This window comes from Dipteris shenzhenensis, chromosome 17, assembly GCF_047967505.1.
Source record: "Dipteris shenzhenensis isolate YYH24624 ecotype China chromosome 17, Dip_SZ_1.0, whole genome shotgun sequence".
NCBI lineage: Eukaryota > Viridiplantae > Streptophyta > Polypodiopsida > Gleicheniales > Dipteridaceae > Dipteris > Dipteris shenzhenensis.
The window spans coordinates 54,118,510-54,146,120 of NC_141612.1; the positions used below are offsets into that span (position 1 = coordinate 54,118,510).

Here is a 27,611-nt window from a genome sequence, read left to right on the forward strand (position 1 = left end):
AATGCTCTGTAATCTATACAGAGATGAAAAGTATCATCTTTCTTCTTCTTAAATATCACTGGCGAAGCAAAAGGTGAAAAACTGGGTTGAATCTGCCCCAGCTTGAGGTATTCTTCTAGTTGTCTTCGCACCTCAGCTTCTTCTGTAAAGCTTAATCTATAGGGAGGTCTATTTACAAATTCTGCCCCCGGGATAAGCTCAATTTTATGCTGAACATTCTGCTCTGGAGGTAACCCATAAGGTAACTCATCCCGAAAACAATCAGAGAACTTCTCCGATATCTCTTTAGCTAACTCGGCCATTTCCCCATCTTGGGTAGCCTCAGTGCTAGCCGATGCATCATCAATCAACTCTATTGATGCTATACACAGACACAGAAACTCTTTCGGAGTCTTCCGAATTTCCATGGCTGAAATCAATGGTCCTCGAGGTAAATCCTTCTCACCTCGCAAAACATATTCTACCCCGTTCATCTTGAACTGGTAAATATGCTTTTTCCAATCAATGGCTGGATTTTTTCAAAAATGCCAAGCCATGCCTAGGGCTATATCTGCGTGAGCAAGCCTGGTCAACTCAAAGTCTAGCTTCTCAACATAGTCATGTATTCGAAGTTCCAACTGGGTAACCCTTTGGTCCCATACTTCAGTTGAACTTCCGTCCGCCATCCTGACCGTATAAGCATAGTCAGACGGACTAGTTTTCAACTTGAGCCTCTTAATAAGCTTCGAGTTAATTACATTGTGCGTTAACGCTGAGTCAAACAACATAATCACATCATGATTGGCTACTTGCCCTTTCATTTTAATCAACTCGGGCTCATCGAAAACCGTACACCCCGTTGCTGCGGGCTTTGAAAGGATGTTATCAGGTGCACCGCTTACTAACTTAGTAACAGACACACTTAACAACACATGTACTAACCTCTGAGAAGGTCCCGCCAATTGCATCTGCATATGTTTCGCATTGTGACTCTCCTGCATTTCCGCGTCACATTCAGATATTATCATATTGGCCGTGCGACGGTCTTTGTTTAGTGGACAATCTTTCCACTGATGTCGCTGAAGGCAGCCGAAGCACAATCCTTCTTTTCTAGCTTTTTCTTTTTGCCCAGGGGTCAACAAGGACTTTGACCAAGACCGGGCTGCTATTGGAGTTACTTTTCCTTTCACCCCAACGGTGGTACTTGTCTTTGCTTGTCCCTCAACCGGCTTCACTTGCATGGTTTGGCCACTTCGCTGCGAGACACTTGTCTTTGAAGTCCATTTCCTCTGAAATCCCCCTTTTCTCGGGTATTCATGCTGAGTCCCTGCCTGCACAAACCCACTAGGTCTGCCTCTGGCATCCTCATAGTTCAGGGCTACTGCAATAGATTCATCTAATGTAGTCACATATTTAGCCCGAACTTCCATTTTAATCTTATCGTTCAGTCCATAGATAAAGTCTTTCAACTGAACCGACATAGGGAGAGGGTCTGTTATTTTCATAACACATTCCCTGAACTTGTTAGTGTACTCTGCCACCGACAAATTCCTCTGGCGAAGGTTTCTGTAAGCATCCCAAGCTCGGGACTCTTCGTCAGGTGGAAGAAAGTGTTTCTTAAATTCAGCCTTAAACCCTTCCCAGGTGGTAGGGGAAACCTGATCTTTCTATTGCTTTATCCACCATCTATCCGCCGCCTCAATAAACAGGTGAGTGGTCTCGCGGATTTTCTTTAGATCAGATCTGATTTCACAAATGGCGAAGGCTTCTTCCCACTTGTGTAACCAAACCTCGATCACATCAGAACTGCGCTTGGTCATCCGATTAGCGTACTTTTCCGGTCTATAGTTGGCAATATTAGGTACCTTGACCTTCGCACGTTCCGACGAGTGTACCTTGACCTTCGCACGTTCCGACGAGTGTATACTGGGCTCTGGCTCTGCTAGAGCTTTGCCCTTTTCATTTCTAGATGGTCTAGCCGACAAGGCTTGCACCATCTCTCTAATTTCATTTTGACCAGTGTTCACTTGAAGCTGCTGGTAGGCATCTTCTAGTACAGAAATCCTACCCACCAAAGTAGGTGTGGTGTGATGGGACACTTGTTGCATAGATCGTGCTCTAGATTCACCAGGATTTACCCTGGAATCTTGTCCCTCTGCCTCCATTCTTCAAATTCCCCTTTGCTGTATAGGAATAGTAAACTACAAATTGAAAATTTGTATAAAAGGGAAAAGAACTGCTCCCTGGAAGCTCCACGTAGCTCGAATTTGGACGCCCTTCTTTCTCAGACGTAGTCGATGTTATTTGAACCCACGCAGTTGACTGAATATCAGAAAGCTACTGTTCTGCAGGTAATCGTACCAGCCTGGTCTCTATTATCAGTCTCAGCCCACGGGCTAGTTACGTGACCATTGGTGTTGACTCTAGCTCGCCCACGTTCACGACTAAGGCATAAAGACCTGAGCTCTAAAGCTTTTTTTTTTTTCCCTCAAGCTAGTAAAGTATATTACATTAGCGCCGGTCGTATGCCTAGCTTTGGAATTGAAATTGCAGCGGTCTCAAGTGTAACTGCCATTTCCAATGACATAATCGATATGTTTGTGAGCGAGTCTTCCTCCCCTTCACCAAATTCTCATAACCAGACTGAGAGCGTCTGCGCGTTTGGTAACTATGACGTTGATGTAGCCCACGTAATTGAAAGGCATGTAATAAATCTCGACCTGCTTATGCGCAACGTTCATAGTCATAGCTCTCCAAGGTTAGACAATAAAAGCCGAGCGACAGCCTCGCTGTTAGAATTTAACGTAGCTTGCTTTTGTGCAACGTTCGTCCATCTTCATCCCTCCTTTTCTGATAACCAGCGCTCTGATACCAAATGATACGTACAGTTTCTAATCTCTCTGGTTTTCGTTGATTCACTGGCTAGCTCACAGGCGATGGCATCCGTTTTTCCTCCCAGCCTCTCTCATGGATCGCATGCATACACAAAGATATGTAATTTCATTCCTTCATGCTTATCCACAAGCCCACAATTCCCTAGATGGTTCTCCCCTGCCACATGTCATCATTTTAGACCTTTAGCTTGGTACACCATTTACCCCTCTCTTGGGGCACAATTAAACCATTTGCCCCTTGGCATTCTTACACATTTAGGTGCACCTAGGCCTGAGCACTCAAAACCACCTAGTCGATGCCAGTACACCCTAACCTAGGACCTTGGCAGTTACTTCCCTTGACCATTTAATTTACGCACATGAAATATTACAAAAGTCGGTCATCTAAGGGAAAATGCCCATCGATCTTTCCGAGGTCATGCTATCTCGGCTAGAGCATAACAGAGAGTCTCATTCTTGAAGAGAGAGCTATCTCATAATCACATGGATGAGGGTGATTCCATGAATACTTACCTCACCAAACTTCAGGATTTGAGGGAACAGTTGCTGAATACTGATGAGATTATTCTGGATTCAGAGATGATTACCACCACTCTGAATTCTCTTCCCGAGTCCTATCTTGGTTTCCATACCTCACTGAATTTGTCATTGAGGGGGGGGTAGCAATCCTCTTTCTTTTCACGAGTTGGTAGGACTCTTGCTGCAGGAAGAGCAAACAAGAAAGAACATGGCCACACGGGCTGGTGAGCATGCCATGCTTTCAAAGTTCAGGCCCAAAGGGAAAGGGCAGCAAAAGCAACATGGAAATCAGCCCACACATGAGCATAAAGCTGATTCTGGACAGCCCTCTAATAAGGTTAAAGGTGATGCTGAGAAACCAAAGAGGAAGGGCATTTGTCACAACTGCAAAAAGCCGGGTCACTACATTGGTGAATGCAAGAAGTGAATAGCTAAGGAGAAGAAAAAGGATTCGGGCTTGGTTGTCTCAGATGCATCAGCTCCTAATGCACATGAAGGAGGGGATGTTACAACCAACTTTGTGGAAGAGGATTATGCCTTTTTGTCTTGCATTTCAGATTTTCCAGTGGCTGATCTAGATACTACAGCTACTCTTGAGGATGACTTGTGTGCTTTCTTGACTTGCAGCTATGATCCTTCAAAGGATGCCTGCTCTTTCAGTGTCAATGAGACACTAAACACTTGGTATTTTAATAGTGGTGCTTCCAAGCACATCAATTGAAGGAAGAGTCTTTTTGCATCTCTGCATGCACCACCCGCTAAAAAGAAAGGTGACATGTGCAAACAATTCTTCTTATTCAGTGTGTGGAGTGGGTGACATCATACTTACCTCCACGGATGGCACAGATTTCAGAATTATTGATGTTCTCTATGTGCCAAGTATAAAGAAGAATTTATTTTCAATGCCCTCTCTCAATCGAGGAGGATTTCAGGTCATCTTTGATGATGCCAAGTGTGCAGTTCGAGACAAAGAGAATGATTATGCTTTGATGTTGTCTGGCACTTTGTATCGGAGTCTTTTTCAGCTTGATACTTATGAGAAAAGATACGATCTTACACTTGTAAGCACTCCCACTGCTGTCATGCAGAATGCGGAGTTATGGCATGCCGGATATGGGCACATGAGCTATGGTAGTTTGATGACACTTCAGAAGCATACTATGGTTGATGCATTGCCTTCTTTGGAGTCACCTCCTCCTCATGCGTGTGAGGGATGCATCCTTGGTAAGGTGCATAGATTTCCTTTTAAAAAGGATGGTGTAGTACGAGCTATTCACAAATTACAGCTCATACACAGTGATGTCTTTGGTCCCATAAGGACACCTGCTTTTGGTGGTTATCTGTATTATGTTACATTTATAGATGACTACACAAATTATACTTGGGTCTATGGCTTGAAGAAAAAATCAGATGTGTTTATGCATTTCAAACACTTTGTGGCCATGGTTGAAAATGAGACTGGACTCAAGGTGCAGATACTTCGCACTGACAGAGGGGGGGAGTATATGTCTCATGAATTTGAAGCATTTTTGAAGGAGAAAGGCATCACACATTAGCTTACAATGAGGCTAACACCTCACCAGAATGGCAAAGCTGAGCAGAAAAATCACACTCTCATGGAGATGGATAGATGCATGCTCACTAGTAAGAAGTTGCCTCATAGATTTTGGCTCAAAGGACTCGTGTGCCAATTATGTTGTGAATTAGGCTTCCACAGAGGCTTTGAAGACAATGACTCCCTATGAGGCTTGGCATGGGAGAAAGCCTTCAGTGGATCACTTTAGAATTTTTGGAAAATTCTAAATTTTCTAAGTTGGATAAAGAGGACAGATTTTTTTTTTCAGTTTCGTGAATGTTTTTTTGACTTCCTACCACAAGAATTACCCAGAACGACCTGAGGACCATGCTATAGATGTAATTCCAGTAGCAGCGCGCCAAACAAGCCACCTTAAAGGGTTAGTGCAGCCCAGCAGGAGGAGATAATGCATCAAGTAAAGGATCTCCTGGAGAAGGGGTTAATTCAGCCCAGCTCCTCACCCTATTGTTCCCCGGTCTTGCTTGTGCAACAGAAGGATGGCTTGTGGAGGATGTGCATAGATGATAGGGCTCTGAATAAGATAACCATTAAGAACAGATTCCCGATACCCAGGATTGATGATATCTTGGATAGGTTAGAGGGGTTTGCAATGTGCAGCCGGATAGATTTGAAGAGTGGCTACCATCAGATCAAGATACGACCTGAGGATGTGCACAAGACACAGCTTTTAGGACCACATTTGGCTTCACCTCCGGAGTGCTGACAGAAACTCAGTACAAAGACTTTGTATAAATGGATGCTCAAGTATGTGTGGGTGTGTGGATTTGTATGTGTGAGAGCATATTTTTATAATATGGTCTACACCCACTGTTGGGCGTTGATGACGTCAGTGGGGATGTCATAGTAGCTAGTCCCTGCTATGCATGATGGAGTTTATGGTTTTCAACCTTGTGAATGACTATCATGAGATTGAAACTGCCCTATCTTGTGTTTTTAGAGGATGAGTTTGGGAATGTTCCTGGATTCATCTAGGTATATGCTTCTGCTGTATTAGCGGACATGCAAATTTGACCTTGTGAAGTTTTCGTCCAAGTTGCGGCCTGCTGGTATTGTGATAATTCTTTCTATCTTAAATGGTGCATTGCCCTATCAGCTAGATTTAGATTTAGATGCTCGTTGGGGAGAGACTAAAATGAAAACGTTTATAGACTTCACAAGCAGTTGTAGCTTGAATGAAGAGATTTTGGACTACCTTTTGATTAGCCTTCTCCTTTAGTGCTAGCCTTCGTCATGGCTGACTCTGCCCTTCACCTCCGGAGTGCCGACAGAAACTCAGTACGAAGACTTTGTATAAATGGATGCTCAAGTATGTGTGGGTGTGTGGATTTGTATGTGTGAGAGCATATTTTTATACTATGGTCTGCACCTACTGTTGGGCACTGATGACGTCAGTGGGGATGTCATAGTAGCTAGTCCCTGCTATGCATGATGGAGTTTATGGTTTTCAACCTTGTGAGTGACTATCATGAGATTGAAACTGCACTATGTTGTGTTTTTAGAGGATGAGTTTGGGAATATTCCTGGATTCATCTAGGTATATTGTATGAATTTCTTGTGATGCTATTTTGGATTGACAAATGCACCTGCCACCTTCAATCGGATGATGGATGGAATCTTCAGAGAGCACAGAGCTTTTGTCGTGATATTCTTTGATGACATCATAGTGTTCTCTAAGAACGAGGTTGAGCACAAAGAGCACTCGGCCATTGTTTTTGCAGAGCTCAAGAAGCATAAGTTGCTGGTTAATGCCAAGAAGAGTGAATTTTTCATGCACGAAATCCACTTTTTGGGGCACATAATATCTAAGGAAGAAGTTAGGATGGATCTTGCCAGAGTTGAAGCCACACGGAATTGGCCACCATTGAAAAATATCCATGAATTACGGAGCTTTCTTGGCTTATGCTCGTACTACAGGCGGTTTATCCGCTATTTTGTTGAAATAGCATCGCCTCTGCATGCCCTACAAAAGAAAGGAGTGTCTTTTAGATGGGGTACTAAGGAAATTGCAGCTTTCGAAGAGCTTAAGGAGAAGATATGCTCTGATCTTGTCATAATCTTGCCAGACTTACGCAAGCCCTTTGCTGTCCAGTGTGATGCCTGTGGGAACAGCATAGGAGGAGTGCTTAGGCAGGACGGTAGAGTGGCTGCATATGAGAGCAGAATGCTCACCGATGCTGAGATGAAATTTGGGATATATGAGAAAGAGATGGCAGCTGTCATGCATGCTCTTTCTACTTGGAAGCATTACCTCTTGGGTGCTGATTTTTATGTCCAGACGGATCACCAATCCTTGAGGTACTTTCTTACTCAAAGAAAGCTGTAAAAAAAGCACATGCGGTGGGCAAACTTCCTTTCGATGTTTCATTTTCAGATTGTGCATGTGCCTGGCAAGAAGAATATGCACTTTCTAGGAAGCCAAGTCCTGATGCAATGTCAAAGAAACCGCAAGTTTCAATTGTCACCATTGCATACCACAATGAACTTGACGCCTTGAAGGATCAGTATGCCAATGATGATGATTTTGCAAGGATTTATGATCAACTGGTTGAGGGCAATCGACATGAGCACTATATACTTAAGGATGGATTTCTGATGATGCATGTGTCACAAAGCAATTGAGGCCAAAGGTTTGGATGGAGAGTCATGCCCATCCATATGCAAGACATCGAGGCATTGAAGCCACAATCAAAGGTGTGGAGCTATAAGCCGACTTTGTGGAAGGATGTAGAGGCTTATGTCAAGACATGCATCACTTGTCAGAAGGTAAAGTATGATAGGCAAAAGCCAGCTGGATTACTACAGCCATTGCCTATTCTGGATAAACCCTGGCAAAGCATTGCCCTCGAGCCCACTGCTGTACATGCTTATTTAGGCTTAGCAGAGTAGAGGTCTGGAGCATTGCCTGATGCTCTAGATGGGGGGTAGCACCTGCGCTACCTCATGATACAGACAACTCACATGATATCTAGAGGTTGCTTGGTGACACTGTAGGTCTCACCTGAGGTACTGGTTGTTGATAGTATTTCTGCCATGGAACCTCTATGATGAGTGTACTAGTCACTCCACACAGGTGATGCATTGATGTATGGATGGAATCGCGCGCTCTCCTAAACCATATCAGCATTGCTGGTTGTATATCACATATAATGTATTATCTGGTATGGGCTGTTTATGCTTCATTGTTGTTTATTTACTGTATTTTGTAGCAGCAAACGAGTTTGTTTGCTGTCTTAAGAGGGGGTATGTCATGGGGACGTGAATTTCATGTGTAGCTAACCCCGTGGCTACTTCCGTGGTTACTTTTGGCGAGGGGACTAGCCTAGAGGAAGCATCCAATTCCTAGAAGTCCCTAGTCTAATTTTCAATGCACCTACTAGGCCCAAATGCTAGGGGTTGAGGGGTCTAAATGTTGGGCCCAAGGAAAGCCAATGTTTCATTGGTGAGGAGGGGTTAGGACTTGAATGTGGGGGCAAACCAACTGTTTCATTAGTTTGGAGGGTTAGAGCATTAATGAGGGGTCATGTGGCAATTCCCCATACAAGCTTCTTCCCCCCCTTCACCCTCCCCCACGTTATTCAACATAACTTCATTGTTGTACGGCTGATTTTCATCTTTCTCAAGGTGCAAGGACCTTGGTTTTTGCTGCTGCCCACTTCCCAAGGTGATTGGAAGCTGTTTTTGCTGGTTTCTGCTCAGATTTCAAAGCTGGAACAGCCACCCAGGGCTGGCACGCATCCCTAGGCAGCATATCTGCTGCAATTTGACCTGCTTTTGCTGCATTTCAGCCCGTTTTTGCTGCTGGCATGCATCTCAAGGCAGCTCTCCTGCACTAAAACTGCTGGCACGCAGTCCAAGACCTGATTTCCAGTTGGTACATCATGTTTTCTTGATTGAACGACCCATTCTGAAGCTGTACGGGTTGTTCTGCACCTCTGGGGATCCTGTTGCAGATATTTTAGCCTCTCTCTCCTGTTTTCGGCTTCTACACCTGTGAACCTTGCTCTTCCTTCTCTTTTCAGCTCTCAGAATGTGTATCCCCACTTTCTCTCCCTCATAGTTACCAGCCGAAACGGAAACGGAAGAAACGGAGTTTCCGGGCCCCGCCGAAACGGAAACGGAAGAAACAGCAATATGATACAATTTATGTATAAAAATTTATTTTTTATACATAATATAATTATCAATAGAGTGCAAATCATACATAATACAAATTACAATTATCTATACTTGAAGGCTTCAGGCTTCAGCCTTCAAGCATCAATGCATCATTCATGATTCATGCCTCTATGATTCTAAATTCTTGAATGATGCTTCAATAATCTGAAATCAACATGTATCATGAGTCATGACTAACAAGTTTGGCATTACAAGAATCTGAAATTTAGAAGTTTGAAGTACTTAAAAGTTTAAACTTAGCACACAAGTTGAAACTTGAAACTTGAAACTTGAAACTTGAAAGTATTCAATGTCCAGACTCCATAGATGATCATGATTCATGGTCCACAAATTTCATGATCATGATTCATGACTCATGACTCATGAGTCATGCAAGACTCAAAATAAAAGCACTCATGGATGATATAAAAAAAAGCAGCAGGACTACTGATCATCTGCATCATCCATGGACTCCTTGTCATCGTCATCCTCTGCGTCCTCAGATAAGTTCGAGGCATCTGTGTCACTGTCTGAAGAAGAATCATCAACATCAGGATCAGGACCATCGGGTGCAACTGAAGTAATAGCACCATCTCCAGATGGTTGAGTGTATGATCGTGTGTGGTGTGCTGGTGCTGACAGCTCCTCATACAACATGGTGTATATGTCCAGCTCCTCCCGTGGGATATCTGGTATGACCTCCATCTTCTCCACGTCCACCTTGTCTACATTCACTTGGCGAGGTTCGGGGCAGCCGGCGGTGAACTCAAGGAGACGGAGGTTGCAATGACAAAACACCAACCGCTCCAATTGAGCCGTGCTCAATCTGTTCCTCTTCTTTGTGTGAAAGAGGGCCCAAGTGCTCCAGTTCCTCTCACAAGGACCGGAACTGTAGTCCTGTGAGAGAACACTTATAGCAAGGCGTTTCTGCCATAAGCCAATTAAGCCGAGATAAGTATCAGGAACTTGATAACTTTAAACATATTTGTAGTAGATAAAACTTAAAATTACTTAATGACTAAGCTCCAACTAGTGGCGTTGAAACTTGTCTCTTAGACTCTTACCAAAGTAGGAGTACAGTTGCCATATTTCTCCCACCAGGAGACAGGTTGCAACTGTGTCTCTCGGAGCCTAGCCGTAGGTCGACCAAAGGAGAGGCTGTGATTGCGGAACAATAGAAGTTCATCCTCCAGTCTTCGTTGCATCTCCAAGTCACCACCCGTCCAATTTTGTAGATACTGTTGCATCCCCTCCTCCAACTCGTCATTCTCATATTGCTCTTGACTGCGCCAGAACGGATGCAATACATGTGCCACCGCATGGATTGGGCGGTGGAACCAATTCCACCGCTTATTCCATATAGCACGGATGGACTCAACCCTAAATCATGCCACAAGAAATTAGAATGCATTATGCATGCAAAATTCATAGACTATAGATAATAGTACATACATAATATATATCTGAAAATTCCAGGCTTCATGATAACAAATTGCCATTTAGTAACTGCAATAATTATACATATTACAAAAGTAAAAAGTCTTACTTATCAGGCGATAGGGAAGTGTTTCTGTTGAGGGCCTCTCCAATCTTGTCCATAAACTCGTACAAGAGCCCTAATGTGCTTCCCTCCATGTCTGTGATGCGAAGCACCGTGTAGATAGGATTAATCGATTTGATTAATGCCTCCGCCTGATTCCACCAAGACTCATCCATGATCATGCGAAAAAATTTGATAGACTTTGCTTGGCCTCTATCATCCCAATCTCCCCACTCTCGAGACACAACCGTGCGCAACAAGCCCTGGCGCACTCGCACAAGCCTCTCCACCACTATGAACATGTAAGCAAACCTTGTGGTTGGAGGTTTCAATAGCTCAAGGTCACTAAGCCCAATAGATGCTGAGGACTTTGGGTCTCTTCGTGACAAACTTCACGATACTGCGGGCTGTGGAGAAGATGGCATCAATCCAAGGTATCTTCCCTAGGTCCTCGATCAAAAGATCAAGGCAATGTGAGGCACAGGGTGTCCACACAATCTTAGGGAACTCATCTTCTAACATGGCACCCATTGACACACAATTGCTGCCATTATCTGTCACCACCTGCACCACATACTCAACACCTATCTCCATAATGGCTGCCCGTAAATGCTCCCAAATATACAGCCCTGTAATCACTGTACCTGTAGTGGAAGCGTCTATGGCTCTCAAGAACATGGTTCCCTTGCAAGAAGACACTAAAATATTGTACACATTCCTCTTGCGTGCATCTGACCATCCATTGCATAAGAGTGTGCATCCATATTTTTTCCAAGTCTCTTTCAAGGGCTTCATTTGGTCTTCCACACATTCCCTCTCTCTTCTTAGCTCTCTTGTCCGCAAGGCCTCATATGTAGGCCCTTCCCATTCATACCCAATGCGGCTTACGGCTCTCATGGCCTTCCTCCATCGTGTAGTCTTCGCCACATGAAAGGGTATTGCACATTGTATGAAGAGCTTTGTAAGCTCACTAGTGGCCTCCTTCACTGCTTGCTTTTGCAAGCGTGCTTGAATGCTAGACCTTTGCAGTGATCCTCTTTTCCCCGCACTAGCATCCACACTAATTGATCCATGTGGCAAGGGTGTTCTTGTGGCACTAGGACCCGCGCTCGATGTAGTTGATGCCCCTCTACTTCTCTTTGTAGAACCCAATGTGCTGGCATCATCCAATGGCTCAGTGTCAGCAGCCTCTTCTTCATCTTGCAACCCTTGTCCTCCACTTTTTGCAGCCAAGGCTGCCGTACGCGCACGCTTCCATTTTGTTAGGCCACCTTTCACTGCAGTAGGCAGGAACTCACAAGGTCCTACATCCTTGCTGGGAACACCTGCTAGATGGTCTTTCACCCGTGTGACAGACCCCGTCTTGCTTATGCCGCAATAGTTGCATCTCCACTTCTTGGAGCCACTGCCTCCTTTATAACTATTCAGGAGGGAGACATGGACCCAATAAGCATCTCTCGGCATTGAGGAGGATGGAGAGGTGAGAAGGAGGATGGAGAGGTCACAAGTGACTCGTGAGAAAGGATGGGAGGTAGACCGTAGAAGGAGGATGGAAAGAATCGAGATAGAGGTAAAAGAGGATGGAGAGGATGGAGAGGTAGAAGTAAAGGAGGATGGAGAGGATGGAGAGGTAGAAGTAAAGGAGGATGGAGAGAAGAAGGATGGAGGGATGGAGTCAAGAGAGCAGGCTGCCAAGCTGCAGGCTGCAGCTTGCAGGATGGTCCCAAAGGATGAAGAGGATGGAGAGAGCTCAGAGAAGGATGGAGGTGAGGGTAGGTCCAAGAGCAAAGGATGGGATGGAGAGAGCTTGAAGAAGGTGGAGAGAGGAGGAAGGATGCACAAGAGGAGTAGAACAGGCGGGAGGCGGCGAAAGACGAAGGCGGCGAAAGAAATCCCGTTTTTAGGGTTAGTGAAAAAACAGAAAATACGAAACGGCGTTTCTTGACGAAACGGCGTTTCTTGACGAAACGGCGTTTCTTGACGAAACGCCGTTTCCGTTTCGGCGTTTCCGTTTCTGCCCACGAAACGGGCGTTTCGTGCAACTATGCTCTCCCTTTTCCCCTTGATTGGAAGTCATTTCTACACCCCTGGGGGACTAGGCAGAGGATAGGTGCAAGAAAGAGCCTGCCCTTCCTCCATGGACAGTGGGTATAGATATTCTGACTTCCTTATGGAATTAGGTGTAGTTGGAACCTTGACCTCCAGCTCGTGGGTGAGCTTTGAGTAGCTCTTTGATTGGAAGGTGAGCAGAACGCTATTCACCCTCAGTTTCTTTCTTTTTGGTCAATATATCTTGCAAGTGAGACCTTGAGATGGATAGTCAGGTGTGGGAACCTAACAATAATCTTCTAGCAGAAATAGTTATTTGAGTTGCAAAGTCATTTTCATGCCTTATTGATGTTGTACCTCACATGTTTTTAGGTGCTAAGTAAAATGAGATCCAGTGGGAATTCTGAACGGGAATTTTGGCAATCTGAGCTGCCCCCTAAAGGTTTGGGAAGTAAAGTCCTTGATAAGCTGAAGCATGAGAAGTCAAAGGATTCAACATGGCAAGGGAGAAGTTCTGGTGCAGTGTAGGTACTACGAGTATGGCTTGTTTGCATTCATTGCATTGGCAACTTTTTTTCCATTGTGACATTGTTGGATAGTGTATTGTTTAAAGAAGACTGTTGATTCTCCCAGCTTCTGATTTGTAGATGCATGAAGTGTAAATAAATATGCACAGAGAACACAAAGATTAGATGAAGTTATGCATTGATAATCAATTGCTTTGCCTAGATTTCTATAGAAAATTTTATTCTAGCAACATAAATTTTTAATACTACATCACCTGTGAGACTATGCGCTTTGTGTGCTTGTCATTGCTGCCATCTTGAATTTACTGCTTCCACTTCTGTTTTTTAAAACCAAGCAATGCCTAGTTAAATTGTTACACATGCATGAAACGAGGAGATTATGTAGTTATCAAATTCAGAAGTAGGAAATTTGACCAATGTAAGCAAACAATAGCAGCAGATCAAAGCTGAATTGTGGAAAAAGATACCTCTGTTAATGCCTTTACTTTTGCGCACTCCAGGATATTAGCTGGAAATCTAGTATAGGGAGAGGTAGCCAATGCCTGAATGGGGGGTTGCATGCACATCTTTTGCCTGCATGCAATTTTTTGATTGGTAAATGCCTCACTGTGCATTCAAGGATGTAACTATATTTTGCAGGACATTAGCTGGAGATATAGTATATGGAGAGGTAGCCAATGCCTGAATAGGGGTTGCATGTGCAACTTTTGCCTGCATGCAATTTTTTGATTTGTAAATGCCTCATTGTGCATTTAAGGATAGCCTTATCAGACGTCTGTAGGTGTTGGGGTATGATCTGGAGATCATCTAGGCAGTCATGGCACAATATGAGAGAGTATCAGGCAGACTTCGGATAGGTGCATATGGACAGAGGAGATTATGAGCACTATTGGGGTCAAACAAGCTTGTCCACTCTCACAGACCTTATTTGGCGTGTATATTAGATGAGCTTGAGACTTTCATCAAGACCCTAGGGGTGGCTGGCTACTCTCTCGCCCAATCCCTGATCTAGATCCTGCTATATGCAGATGATGTGGTCTTACTCTCATCCTCAATAGAGGGGCTTTAGTGGCAATTAGGTGCACTTAATACTTTCTGCGAGGCACTTGACTTGAAGGTCAACCTTGGTAAAACCAAGGTCATGGTCCAACACATCCTGGACAGCTATGCATATGGATTATGTTAGATGGGTAACTGGTGGAGGTTTTTGTATCCTACACATACTTGGGGGTTCTTTTCTTCGTCTCGATTTTCATGATGCGACCAGTGATGCAGGTCTGACTGAGCAGGGGATATGTGGCACTTGCTAGACTTGAGCGGCAATGCTTTCACTCCTATTTCCAGGAACCTCGGACCAAGTAGTTTCTCTTTGACTCCTTGGTCCGCCCTAGTAAGCCTTCAGACCCGCATAGTCTTGGCTTAATGCGGAGCTTCCCCATTATAGCTTGACGCAACATCCAGGTTTTCATGTATATCTATAGCATCAAGGATTATGGCTTGTGTACTACAGGCCGACGCAATCTACCATTGCTTGCCCTATCTTTATCCATGGCTTTAGCAGTTGAGGCCGACCAGAGGTGTTAGTATGCATGTACATGTAGATGGTTTGAAAGCATATACAGACTACCCCCCTTCCAGTACAACATTGAGGCTCTTTTCATCCCACTTACATGCCATGAGGTGAACGAGGTATTTGAGAGGATCTCTTACAACTACACACATTTAGGTTCTGGTTGGCACCTAGCGAGCTTCCTGTGAAGCTTAGCTTCTACAGAGATCACTACTTGTGGATTTAAGTGGAGGGCTTCATTGACCCACCATGCTATACACGGATCCATCTCCCCCACTACTTGAGGATATCGATAAGGGAGTTCCGCGTCTCATCACACTGACTTTGCATTGAGAATGGATGAGCTGAGGGCATATCTAGAGAACATGATCACGACATGAGATCGAGTCAGAGGAGCATTTTGGTTTCAGATACCTTGTATATTAGGAGATCCAAGGTTGCTATCACTGTCTCTTTAGGGATGGTTTCAGACCCCTATGTAGTTTCTTGTCCTATCTAGATCAGAGATGCCTGTCGACTTTCATTCATGAGGCTCTCCAACACATGAAGCGTTTATTCAAGGCACATGGATGAGATTAGGGTGTGCAGTCGGACTCCACTCAGACATGATCATTCAGTTGTTTCAGTCAGACAGCTTGGCCCAACAGGCCTCAGGGAGACGGCGGATCTGAGGACCAAACCGAGAGACGCAACAAACCTACCAGTGGGTTGAGGCGTAGATTAGACTAGGGGACCTTCCTTCCATGTTCACTAGATCTAATGCATGAATGATGGGAGTGAGTGTGGCACTTGTCCGACGTAGGGCCATAGCTTGTAGACCACAGTAGATCACACATATCGATAGCCGCTAGCGCTTGCTTTATGCCACCACAGACCTCACACATTGTTGGCTCCCTCTTGAGCTTGATCCCCTCCAACAGCTTCCAAATGATCATCACTACGCTGCTACATCAAAGGGCCCTTCTGGGGCCATCGAACTTGCTCCAAGACCACACCCTCCAGCACACACAGACCTGCAGAAAGGCTATCGAACTTGCTCTAGTACGCTTGGACCTGTCTCCCTCTATATGTAAACTACTCGGTGCTTTCTATCAATTCAGACAACGGATTTTGGAGAGGCGTTTGAATGAAATGATTGCGAGTTGCCAAACACATATACTTGAACTTAAGAGATTGCAATTAAGCTGAAATTAAGACTTATACAGCTTAAACACAAAGTGACATCATTGGAAATTGCAATATGATTCAGGGGCCAAGACGGCCCCCCCCCTTATCTAGGCTCACTTTATTCTTGAAAATGGAGATACAAGACCAAGGTGCAATGCACCTTCCAAACTGATGAACACAGTGAAAGCCTAGGACCTAGATACAAGACTCAAGAGCATATGTACAAGGTAGACAACATAAAGGAGGACTCCAAGCTCAGGTTTCAACTCTTGGCTTGCCCAATCCACAAGGAAGAAGCCTGCAACAATCACCGCTTACATTCAACATTAGAGGCAAGCACTAGTTCTAGAAAGATAGTAGAAACAACATGAAATAGTGCTGTAAATGAGATAAACTTGACAATACAGATTCCCTTCATGACTTGAACCTTTTGTAGATGAAGTCCTTGATGCCTCTGAAGCTCCGTTGGGTGAGGAGAGTGTGGAAATGGGACTGGAATGAGAACAGCTTAGAAAAACAGCCTGTAGACTAGAGAGTGAAAGCCTTTATGGAGTGATAGCTGTAGAGAGAGAGTGCCAATGCTGACCCCAAGGGAGGGGATGTAAGAGAGGAGCTGTTGCTTTTCTAGAGGTGCAGAGAAAGGCAGATTTCTGCAAGGGGAAGGGGTTGGAATAGTAGAGAGAGAAATTTTGTAGTAGAGAGAGAAAGACTGCAGCAGGAGAGAGAAAGGGGCTGTGGCTGCTCCAGGCTAGGAGAAGGAGAGAGGAAGCTGCTGCTGTTCCAGAGGAGCTGAGAGGGGGCAGATTTCTAGAGAGGAGGGGCTGGAATTGTAGAGAGAGAGTGTGCTATTGTGGAAAGAGAAAGTGCTGCTGAGGTGAGAGAATGGCCTGGGGAGAAGCTGGCTGCACCCAAGGAGCTGGAGAGGTTCTGCTGCATTAACCAAAAGGAGGGAGAAGAAAAGTGACGAATTTTCATGTAGGGAATGAAGGGGAGAGGCCTTCTTTTATAGGCTCAGCCCCCACCCCCCAGGCCCAGAGTGGAAGGTGGACACTTGTCCCAGATTTTTGGTGGGCTGTAGTCCCGAAGAGGACAGCCCACAACGTGCCCCAAATCTACCAGATTTGGGGCCAGACACTTGGCTTGCATGCCTTGCCACTTGCCATGCATGCTGCCACATGTGTGGGACAGGTGGACTGACCTGCCAGCTCAGATTCCATGTGGCAGTCTGACACGTGTCACTCCCAAAACCCTAAAATTTCAAAGTTGTCAGAATTCAATTCTGATCGCACCCACAGGTTCCTAACAGCTTGGACTATCTACTGACGTACTCTAAGGTCATAATTGAGCCATACTGAGCTCATTTGTTTGTCGTCTTATCTTGTATCTCCATTACTCTTGACATGCTGCCAGGCCCACACGCAAAGCTCAGGGAACATTCTCTTGAATGGTTCCTAGGTCGGTATGTAATTTGTGCATTTGATTGGTCCCATGTTTGGGTACTCAGGTGGGGTGTGGTTTCTAGATGTCCCTCTCAAAGAGAAGCCATCACTCTTGTGGATCACTAATGCCCATAGGGACAGTAGGAAAACATTTCATTTCTTAATAAGCATACTATTCAAAAACAAAAAGAAATATTACCAAGCAAGTGGATACATGTTGTTGAAGCAGGATGACATTCCCTCCGTCTTTCATTCGGTTGTCCTCAACTGAAATGCTTCCTCATAAGCATCCAGGATTTCAGGACACTCCTGAAATGTAGCTCTGTCCACCCATTGGGCATTGGTGGATGGGAGCCCTCTGAACTTCAAAAGGTACATCTTGCGAGTCGCGCCTCGACGTCCCGTAGTGAAGTTATGCAGAATAATTTGCTCCGGGATCAACAATATCTCAGTGTCCTCTACTTCAGGTGCATCGTCCAGTGTGGGCTCTTGAGGTGGTTTCCCAATGAAGGGTTTCACCAAGCTTACGTGGAAGACATCGTGAATCTTTCAATGCTCTGGAAGTCTCAATCGGACTGAGACATCATTTATTACCTGCAACACCTGAAAAGGACCATAATATCGAAAGGATAGCTTAAAGTAGATGCGCTTTTTGCCCACTTTGGTTTTTAACCGGGCTTTCTCAAATTTCAATAAGACCCATTGGCCTTCTTTCATTGCAAACGCCCTCTGTCTTTTATTTGCAGCTGCTCTTTGTTTCTCCTGTGCCTTTTGAATGGCTGCTCAAACCGTGGCATAAGCAGAGTTAAAATCCTCCACGAATTGATCAGCGGCAAAGATTTTCTCTTTTGTTTGCATGAGTGGAGTTGGTAAAGATCTACCATATACAATTTCGAAAGGAGCTTTTCAAGTGAGGAATGAATTGTGTTGTTATAGGCAAACTCCACAAGAGGAAGGAATTTCTCCCAAAAGGTCTGGTCATGCAGATAAAATTTCAGCAAATCCAAGAGTGTACTATTCGTAACTTCAGTTTGGCCATCCGTTTGAGGATGAAAAGCTGAGGAGAAACTTAGAAGAGTTCCAATGTTCTCAAACAAAGCCTGCCAGAAGTTACTAGTGAACTTTGAGTCTCTATCTGATACTATAGACTTGGGCATGCCGTGGTGCCTAAAGTTGTGTCTAATAAATAAATGGGCAGCTTTAGGTGCCTTGAGATTCTTTGTGCAAGGAATGAAGTGGGCTTGCTTGCTGAATCGATCTACTATCACCCAAATCATGTCATGATTTTGATTGGTCTTGGGAATTCTTGTAATGAAGTCCATGGTGATGTGTTCCCATGGTCTCTCAGGAATGAGTAGGGTCTGAAGTAAACCCTTGGGTTTTCCTCTCTCATACTTAGCTTTTTGACATGCCAAGCTGAAATGTAGGCAGCAGTGTTCTTTTTCATGTCAGGCCAGTAGAAAAATTTATCCATGGCTGAAAAAGTGGCCACAATACCCCTATGACCAGCATAGGGTGGGTTATGGCTTGCCTCCATCACTTTAGATCTAAGCTGCTTTGTGATACATAGTTTGTTCTCCATGAATAAATAGCCATCCCTGATGTGGTAGGCATGATGGGTGCCTCCATCTTTCAGATGTGCCCATGGCTGAGTAAAATCAGCATCTCCCTCGTAGAATTCTTTGAGGGCTGTTAGCTCATCATGATAGGGAACTGAAATATGGTGAAGCCGTGGTCTACGAGAAAGGGCATCAGCCACTACATTCTCTTTTCCAGGAGTATATTGTATCTGAAAATGAAATGATTGCAGAAATTCATATGTCTCTCTCTGATCAGAGGTTGAGTTAAAAAATATTTAAGACTTTCATGATTAGTTTTTACAAGAAAATCTATCTCTAAAAGATAATGTTTCCAAAGTTTGAGAGCATGAATTACAGCTAAGAGTTCTTTTTCATAAATATCATATTGAAGTTCAGCATCTCTTAGCCGTCGGCTTTCAAAGGCCATAGCATGACCATCCTGGGTAAGAGAAGCCCCAAGGCAATTGCCACTGGCATCAACTGCTACTAGGAATGGTTTCCTTAAGTTAGGAATGATAAGTACAAGAGCTGTAGTTAGAGCATGCTTTAGAGCATTAAAAGAGTCCTTTTCTTTTTGGGTCGATCTGAACTTCAGATTTTTCTTAGTAAGATCATGTAGAGGGGCTGCAAGTTCAGCAAAATGCCAAATAAACCTTCGGCAATATGAGCATAGGCCTAGAAAAGACCTTACCTTATGGGCATTCTTCAGGTTAGGCCACTCTACAATTGTTTGTATCTTGGCTGGGTCCATATAGACACCTTCTCGTGAGATAATGTGACCAAGATAGTGAATCTCAGGAAGAAAGAACTCACTTTTCTTCTCATTGATGTGAAGAGCATTTTCAGCTAAGATTTGAAATATAATCTTTAGATGCTCCTTATGCTTTTCCTCATTCTTGCTGAAAATGAGGATGTCATCAAAGAAGACGGTAGTGAACTGTTTATAGTTCCTGAACAACCGTTCCATCAGCCGATTGAACGTGGGTGGGGCGTTGGTAAGGCCAAATGGCATTACCATATATTCATACAGCCCGAATGTGGTTCGGAAGGCTGTTTTATGAATGTCCTCAGGTACAACTCGTACCTGATGGTAGCCACTCTTAAGATCTATGCGGCTGAAAATTTCAAATCCTCCTAAACGATCAAAGATATCGTCTCTATGAGGAATCGGGAAACGGTTCTTAACCGTCTGTTTGTTTAAGGCTCTATAGTCTATGTACATCCTGAAGGTTTTATCCTTCTTTTGGACTAGTAAGACAGGAGAGCAGAAGAGAGAAGTACTTGGTTGGATCAATCCCTTGTCCAAGAGTTGGCTCAGCAAGAAGCAACCAACAGTTGCCACATCTAGCTGTGAGGCTGAGTACAAGGCAGCTTTCACTGCAATAGTAGAGTGTGTTTGGTTTCGATAGTTACTTACAGATCTTGGTATTTGCCAGACATCCTCCACTATTGTCTACACTGACAGCCAGAGTGCTTTGGCCATTGCGCGTAACCCAGTGTTTCATGCGCGTACCAAGCATATTGAAGTTCATTATCATTATGTTCGGGAGCGGTTGTCAGCAGGAGACATAGAGTTGTCCTATCTTCCCATAGAGGACAACATAGCATTTATGTTTACAAAGGCACTTCCTCATCCCAAGTTCGAAGTCTTTCGACAGGCTTTACACTTGGTTCCCTTTGTTACATGATCTAACATCCCTTGTACATTCATAGGTGGCTATATCCTTTTGGATGAACATGTGCCACCATGACGAGAAAATACCAGGTATTCTGAGACGTTTCTAGAGTACTTCAGCCCATCCCATGGAGGGGGGTTTGTAGGCCATCTCCTGGTAGTTCTAGTGATGCCCTATAGGCCATGGTATGTGCCTTGTAGGCATAAATATAGGCACTTGAGGTCTTAGTGCCTTTTAGGCCACATAGGACATGTGACACCTAGGACACTTAGTCCTAGGTCTAGGTACAAGTACTTTGTACTCTTTCTTTTCTATTATCCTAGACTCACGTGACGGCGTTTCTCATCGACCCTTGTACCTTGTACGTGCTCTCTTTTATCTACGTGACCCTTCACCACGCTCGAACCAAGCACATTGAGATCCAGTACTATTATGTCCGGGAGAAGGTGCTTGCTGATGTGATCCAGCTTACGTACTGCAAGATGGAGGGCAACAAGGCACCAAGCCCTAGGCACAGCAACCGCTTGGAGACCATTCCAACTCCTTCAGGATGATCCATGATCCAGCAGTTGAGAGGGGGTGTTAGAGGTGACATCTCCTGTATGACTGACCGAGGGCCTTGGTTGTGGGTCTGCCTGCCCATGTAAGGGAGAGTTGAGGGCCTTGCTTGTGGGTTTGCCCGCCCAGGTGAGGTAGAGGGGGATCACTGTGATGGCTGCTCAGTCCAGCACATGAGTGGGGGGTGTACGGAGCAGGTGTGGGGGTGTATGGAGCCCGTACTAGGCCGCCTGCAGTCCGCGACTGCTGCGGACAGATCTAGGGAGTCATTTGTGCCTGCCTTGGGCCTGCCGTACGGCTGCCACCAGGCCACCTTCATGGCCCTAGTGGAGCCTTGATTGGGGGTTCAGCCAGGGCCCCATTTGGCCAATCGGGGTCACATGACCTGACCCTGGGTCGGCCACCTCAGCCCCCTCCAGTCGGTTCCCTAGGGCAGGGGGTGACCCTATATATAAGGCTCCCTTCCCTCATTGTTTCCATCTCAGTGTACAGCAGCTAGTCCACTTCTGATTTGAGGTTTTCCCTAGAAGTGGAGGGTTTTCTCCCTAAGATCCTTGTGCAAGTCTCTCTTGTTTTCTCTGTTTTCCCGTTCAGTCTTGTGAGTAGTTTGCTCTCTCTTTCCATTGTTGTTCAGTTTCGCTGCACTTCTGAGATCCTTGTGCAAGTCTCTCTTGTTTTCTCTGTTTTCCCATTCAGTCTTGTGATTAGTTTGCTCTCTCTCTTTCCATTGTTGTTCAGTTTCGCTGCACTTCTCACAACATGGTGTGAAGAGGTGTGGCCAATATGCAAATTGCACGTTTTGAGTAAGGGTTTTCTTTTTCTTATGATGTAATTGTGCAGGTCTTTGGTATATGTAATGGTATTTGTGTTGTTAAAAAATTCAGGTACATTGGTGGGAATGAAACTGAGGGGCATTTCAACACATTGAATGCAGCATATGCGATGTAAGTGCAGTTACTCTTTCTTAAAGATGTTCAGATGAACTGTGATCCGTCTTGAGCTCAAAAATTTAATTAAATCTAATTTGGACTAGGTTTGTTTTAAAATACTTGTTTTGATAATGTCCTCATGTTCAGAAAGATGGCGAGGGTGCTTTATAGACTAGAAGGGTCTGAGTGTCATTCCAAATCTTCCAATCTTTACTGAGTTTTTTTGACAGGGCTAAGGCACTGATCCGTCTTTTTATGGCTCTTTGGGCCAACTTTTCCCCCCAGTATTCTTTGAATTGAAATAAGCTTCATTCATATTCCCTATTTGTAGTCGGCCTTTCCAATGCTTCTGCTTAAATTTCTGTTTGAGACCTACTGTGGTAGGTTTACTACCGCTAGAACTGGAATGCACATGACAAACTTTAGCAGGTCAATCTTGGTTCGGCATGATAGGATGTTATATTAGTGCTCATCATGGTAAATCACCTCGGATTTTGAAGGAGGGCATGTGGGTACATTTGCAAACTCTAAGACAATACGAACTAGAAAGCATTATTTATAAGATATCTTCTTAGTCTTGTGGTTCGTACTTGATCACACAGAAGTTAAATCATCCTGCCTACCACCACTGGCAACTCCCTAAGTCCATTGATCATTTAGAAATACTGGGTGATAGGGACAGCTTGATCTCTGATGAGGATCTAGTCCCCAACTGGAGAATTCAAGTACCTATATTCCATTAAAGGAGGAATTGGTTCTTAATCAAGAGCAAAAGGTCTCAAGAACCATACTTGTCATGAATACTTCATCCAATGGAAGAGTAGGTAGGAGGATGATGATTCTTGTGAGAGGGTTGACTGAAGCCCTGCTATTGATAATGAGGACATAAATCCTCATCTAAGGGGGAGTAGTGTAAGTGTGAGCCAATCTCGTAGCTAGCTTTTATGCAACCTCAGGGATGTATTCACGTATGTAGGCATGCGTATCAGCTAAGGTGGACAGCCGTCGAGCTTAAGGGCCAACATGACAAACATCTAAGGAATGTTCTAGGGCGGAATTACAAGTCTATCTAAATTAGCTTTAGGGGTTGTAGCTATATGAGTCCTCACCGATCAGTAGCCAATTATGAGGACCAAGCCCCTTATGGATCCAGCTTATCAAGTGAAATTGTAAGAGGGGCGGGGGAGGTGTGCATTATTGCAAATGTAACTATATGTAAGTAATAAGTATTATGTGTGTATCTATGTATGCATGTATAATATTATGGTTTAGAAAAAGCACTAGAAACACGGGTATGTTAAGGGAATAAAGGCCCAACTACAAAAGGCTTCATGGTGACCGTAGTCTGAACTCACACAGGGATTGTATGCTATATCAACAAATGATTGGTAAATTTAGTAGGGTAAAGACCAAGCAGGCAGCAGAATGGCTGGAATCAGAGAAGAGAATAATGCCAGAGTCTGAAATGATGGAGATATGACATACATGGTCAAGTATCATACTATATTGCTGTTCCCAATGGAGATGGAGCTTATACAGCTGAATTTTTACATGTGGGACCTCAAAAGCATCCATTGGTGGGCTGTAGATACTTCAACAAGGACTCGTCTTGATGAGAAATTCATACTTAATGTCCGGTCATCAACTTTTGGACTCTGACAAGAGGGCGATATCCATCATAGCAGGTGTAGTACTATACAGTAGAGCACGAAGGAATAACAAATTAAATGCTGTCTAGGAATGAATTACTGAAAATCCCAAACCTACACTAGAGAAGAAGTTCCACCGAGATGAAAAACCAATCAATAAAGATCTTGAAAGACAAAGCCCTTAAGAGGTTCAGATAGGCAATTGAACAAGTAATTCCATGGAACATCTGGTATGACAAAACATGAGGACATCTTGAAATCGATAGTAGAGGGAAAACAAAACAGCAAAGGAAAGTATAGGAAAACAAAACAGCGAAGGAAAGTATAAACAAACAGCTGCTTAGGAGAAAGAAGAGGAAGTTTTTAAAGGCAAAACTGCATCATTAAACACCTCTACTAGACCAGTTGTCTAGATGGGACATATATCTGGATGCATGTAAGAACACACTAACAAGTTGTCACACTCACACTTAGAAATAGAAATCCTACATTGAGTTCCCCCATGAAGATCTGGACGCAGGATGGTAAGCCACGGCTCCGATATCCGTATGATGCAACCCACTTTTCATTGGGGATCCAAGTTCCACAATGATGAATGGCAGCATTGAGGGCTTTTCTCTAATCTAATGTCAGCTCCTTTATTATATTTTGTAAGCCTTATGAGTATCTCGGCCTTCCCTTAAATACACACCTCTCTATAGAGCCCAGAGGGTTGCCAACCCTAGCTTAGGATCCAATCCTAATACACCCCAAAACTCTATTTTTTGCAAGTAAAAGTGCCTCGACAACACGAAGTGTCTCTTTCTTACCACAATTCATTCACTATGGAGTATTGTTGCGTCTTCTTGAACTCAGCTACAACAATTTGAAGCTTTCTTAAATCTCTAGGTGAACTTTGAATGCCTCTAAGATAAAGACAGAAGTGATATGAATTTATGTGAAGGAAAATTTTTCCCGCACGCCTCACTTGAGTGTTCCCTTCAAGTAACATGTCTCGAAGTCATAATCTTGCATGAACTTAACCCACTTGCCTTTTGATGCTCGAGGTCAAGCCTGTTACATACGTGCTTCCATGAATATAATTGATCCAGCACACCATACAAATACTGCCCACAGAGCATTCGTGCATGGATAATTGCCAAGAGTTCCTCTGTGGAGTGCAGTACTTGCTTTGTGTATCTGTGAAAGTCAAAATCACAGCCTACTATCTTGGAAGAAAGCTAAGTCATAATGGCATCAGTTTCCAGCACAAATGACTACTATATACTTTGAAATTTCATAGCTCTTCTTTAGTTCCTCATTTGGATGGGGGAACTTGGCTTGCTTGCCTTCCTTGTTTTTCAACGCTTTTGAGAGCGGGTTTAAGACGATAGCAAAAATCTCTTCTTTAGTTCCTCATTTGGATGGGGGAACTTGGCTTGCTTGCCTTCCTTGTTTTTCAACGCTTTTGAGAGCGGGTTTAAGACGATAGCAAAAATCTCTTGCCTTGAAACTTCCACAAAAATCTGATAAGGTGTTTTGTGTTCTTTCAACGATATAATGTATACAAGTATATAATCCAAAAAGGCAACCAAAAATATTATCATTCGTTGCCTTTAGAAAGTAGCTAGTGTGTTGGTTAGCAAATGGTGGAGCCAAGTATTCACAACCACATTGCAATTTCTGAAATAAGGAGTGGGTTGTCTCGAATGTCATGATATCTGGATCAAAGATTGACCTTGATGAAATATATTAGACCTTCAAGTAATCTGTGAGATCAACCATCAACCATCCACAAAAATGAATGGTTTTTCTTGTCGGATAAAATTTTCAACCGTTGTTGTCCACACATTATGAAATCCGTGGTCCTTCACCAGAAGATCAGGCACTCCCTGTAGTAACTTACTAGGCTAAATAGTCCCATCTTATGTACTTGTAACAGTGTACATTTCATTTTCCATTTGAACAGACATACATCAAAATACTCCTGCGTTTTCTTTACATCTATAACTGAAAAGTCAATAATCATAGGAGTAGCAAGCAATTAACTTTGCAAAGCTTGCATCATGTGATTTTGTGCATATGTCATACAACTGATCAAACATAGCCCTGCATAAAATGAACCGCTGCCAATCCTTACGACTCAATGCTGGAACATAGACAGTATGCGCCTTGGGATGATAGGTTAGCTTACCTCCTAACCCATTGACCTAGAAAATGCCGTCACCCCACAGATGAGGGTCTATGATTAACCTCTCAAGCTTGGGCTACTAAGAGGAAGGCCATACAACCATGACCCACCCTAATGTGGCTCCCAACAGTAGCAGATCAAAGACTTCTTCACAAGTGAGGAGCTCATGTGACTAGGGATCACTCAGCTCGGGACCTTGAGCCTATCCTCTAGAGACATGAGCAAAGAGGCTGGACATAGGCGGAGCAAGGTCCTATCCCATCCAAGGCATCCTCATTGCTGCATCATAGCACCAAGTTGCTGCTTCATGAAGGCCACAAGTGCACACCACAAAGAGGGGTCAACGGGAGTAGACGTTATGCATGTTCAAGAGGCACTAGGTCTCCCAGTGGACCCTAGTTGGGCTTGCACAGAGCTCAGATTACTCATGGATGACACATGACAGGATAACCTGCCACATGTGGAGTGTATTCCTTTTTCCAGTTTCAGTTGCATTTCAGTTTCAACACTAGACGCTTAGAGAATTGCTAGACACCTCTAGATTTTCATATGAGTGAACTGTGTTACATATGAGGAGCATTTTTCTTAGGCTAGTCTTTCCTGAAAGTGTAGATTTTCAATGTGCTTCCAAGAACAGGCCCTGGCCGCATCCTAGCGCCCGACCCTGCTCCTCACCCTCACCACACCCTCTTTGAGTTGGATAGTACTCAGAGCGCCCCCCCTTCCCGCTTTCTCTCTCTCAGCCTCTCCCTCTGAGCCCCTCCGCTTAGCCTCTCCTTCTCTCCGTCCGTACCTCCGCACAGCCTCACCTGCAGCTCCCCATCCGTACAGCCCCCTCCATCCGTACCATTGAGAATTGCTAGACACCTCTAGATTTTCATATGAGTGAATTGTGTGACATATGAGGAGCATTTTTCTGAGGCTAGTCTTTCCTGAAAGTGTAGATTTTCAATGTGCTTCCAAGAACAGGCCCTGGCCGCATCCTAGCGCCTGACCCTGCTCCTCACCCTCACCACACCCTCTTTGAGTTGGATAGTACTCAGAGCGCCCCCCCTTCCCGCTTTCTCTCTCTCAGCCTCTCCCTTTCAGCCCCTCCGCTTAGCCTCTCCTTCTCTCCGTCCGTACCTCCACACAGCCTCACCTGCAGCTCCCCATCCGTACAGCCCCCTCCATGTAAACTACTCGGTGCTTTCTATCAATTCAGACAACGGATTTTGCAGAGGCATTTGAATGAGATGATTGCGAGTTGCCAAACACATATACTTGAACTTAAGAGTTTGCAATTAAGCTGGAATTAAGACTTATACAGCTTAAACACAAAGTGACATCATTGGAGAATGCAATATGATTGAGGGGCCAAGACGGGGCCCCCCCCTTATCCAAGCTCACTTTATTCTTGAAAATGGAGATACAAGACCAAGGTGCAATGCACCTTCCAAACTGATGAACTCAGTGAAAACCTAGGACCTAGATACAAGACTCAAGAGCATATGTACAAGGTAGACAACAAAAAGGAGGACTCCAAGCTCAGGTTTCAGCTCTTGGCTTGCCCAATCCACAAGGAAGAAGCCTGCAACAATCACCACTTACATCCAACACTAGAGACAAACACT

General features: G+C 44.2%; 1 protein-coding gene across 2 annotated transcripts in view; it reads left to right on the forward strand.

The window, feature by feature from the left end:
• The window catches only part of DPL1 (dihydrosphingosine phosphate lyase), a 73,108-nt gene that overhangs the window by 18,226 nt on the left and 27,271 nt on the right, over window positions 1–27,611 (forward strand). For both annotated transcript variants that reach the window (XM_087388820.1, XM_087388819.1), the window contains exons 5-6: window positions 13,106–13,257; window positions 22,135–22,194. In XM_087388820.1, coding sequence (XP_087244946.1) covers window positions 13,106–13,257; window positions 22,135–22,194 — 212 coding nt within the window. The remainder of the gene's footprint in view (window positions 1–13,105; window positions 13,258–22,134; window positions 22,195–27,611) is intronic.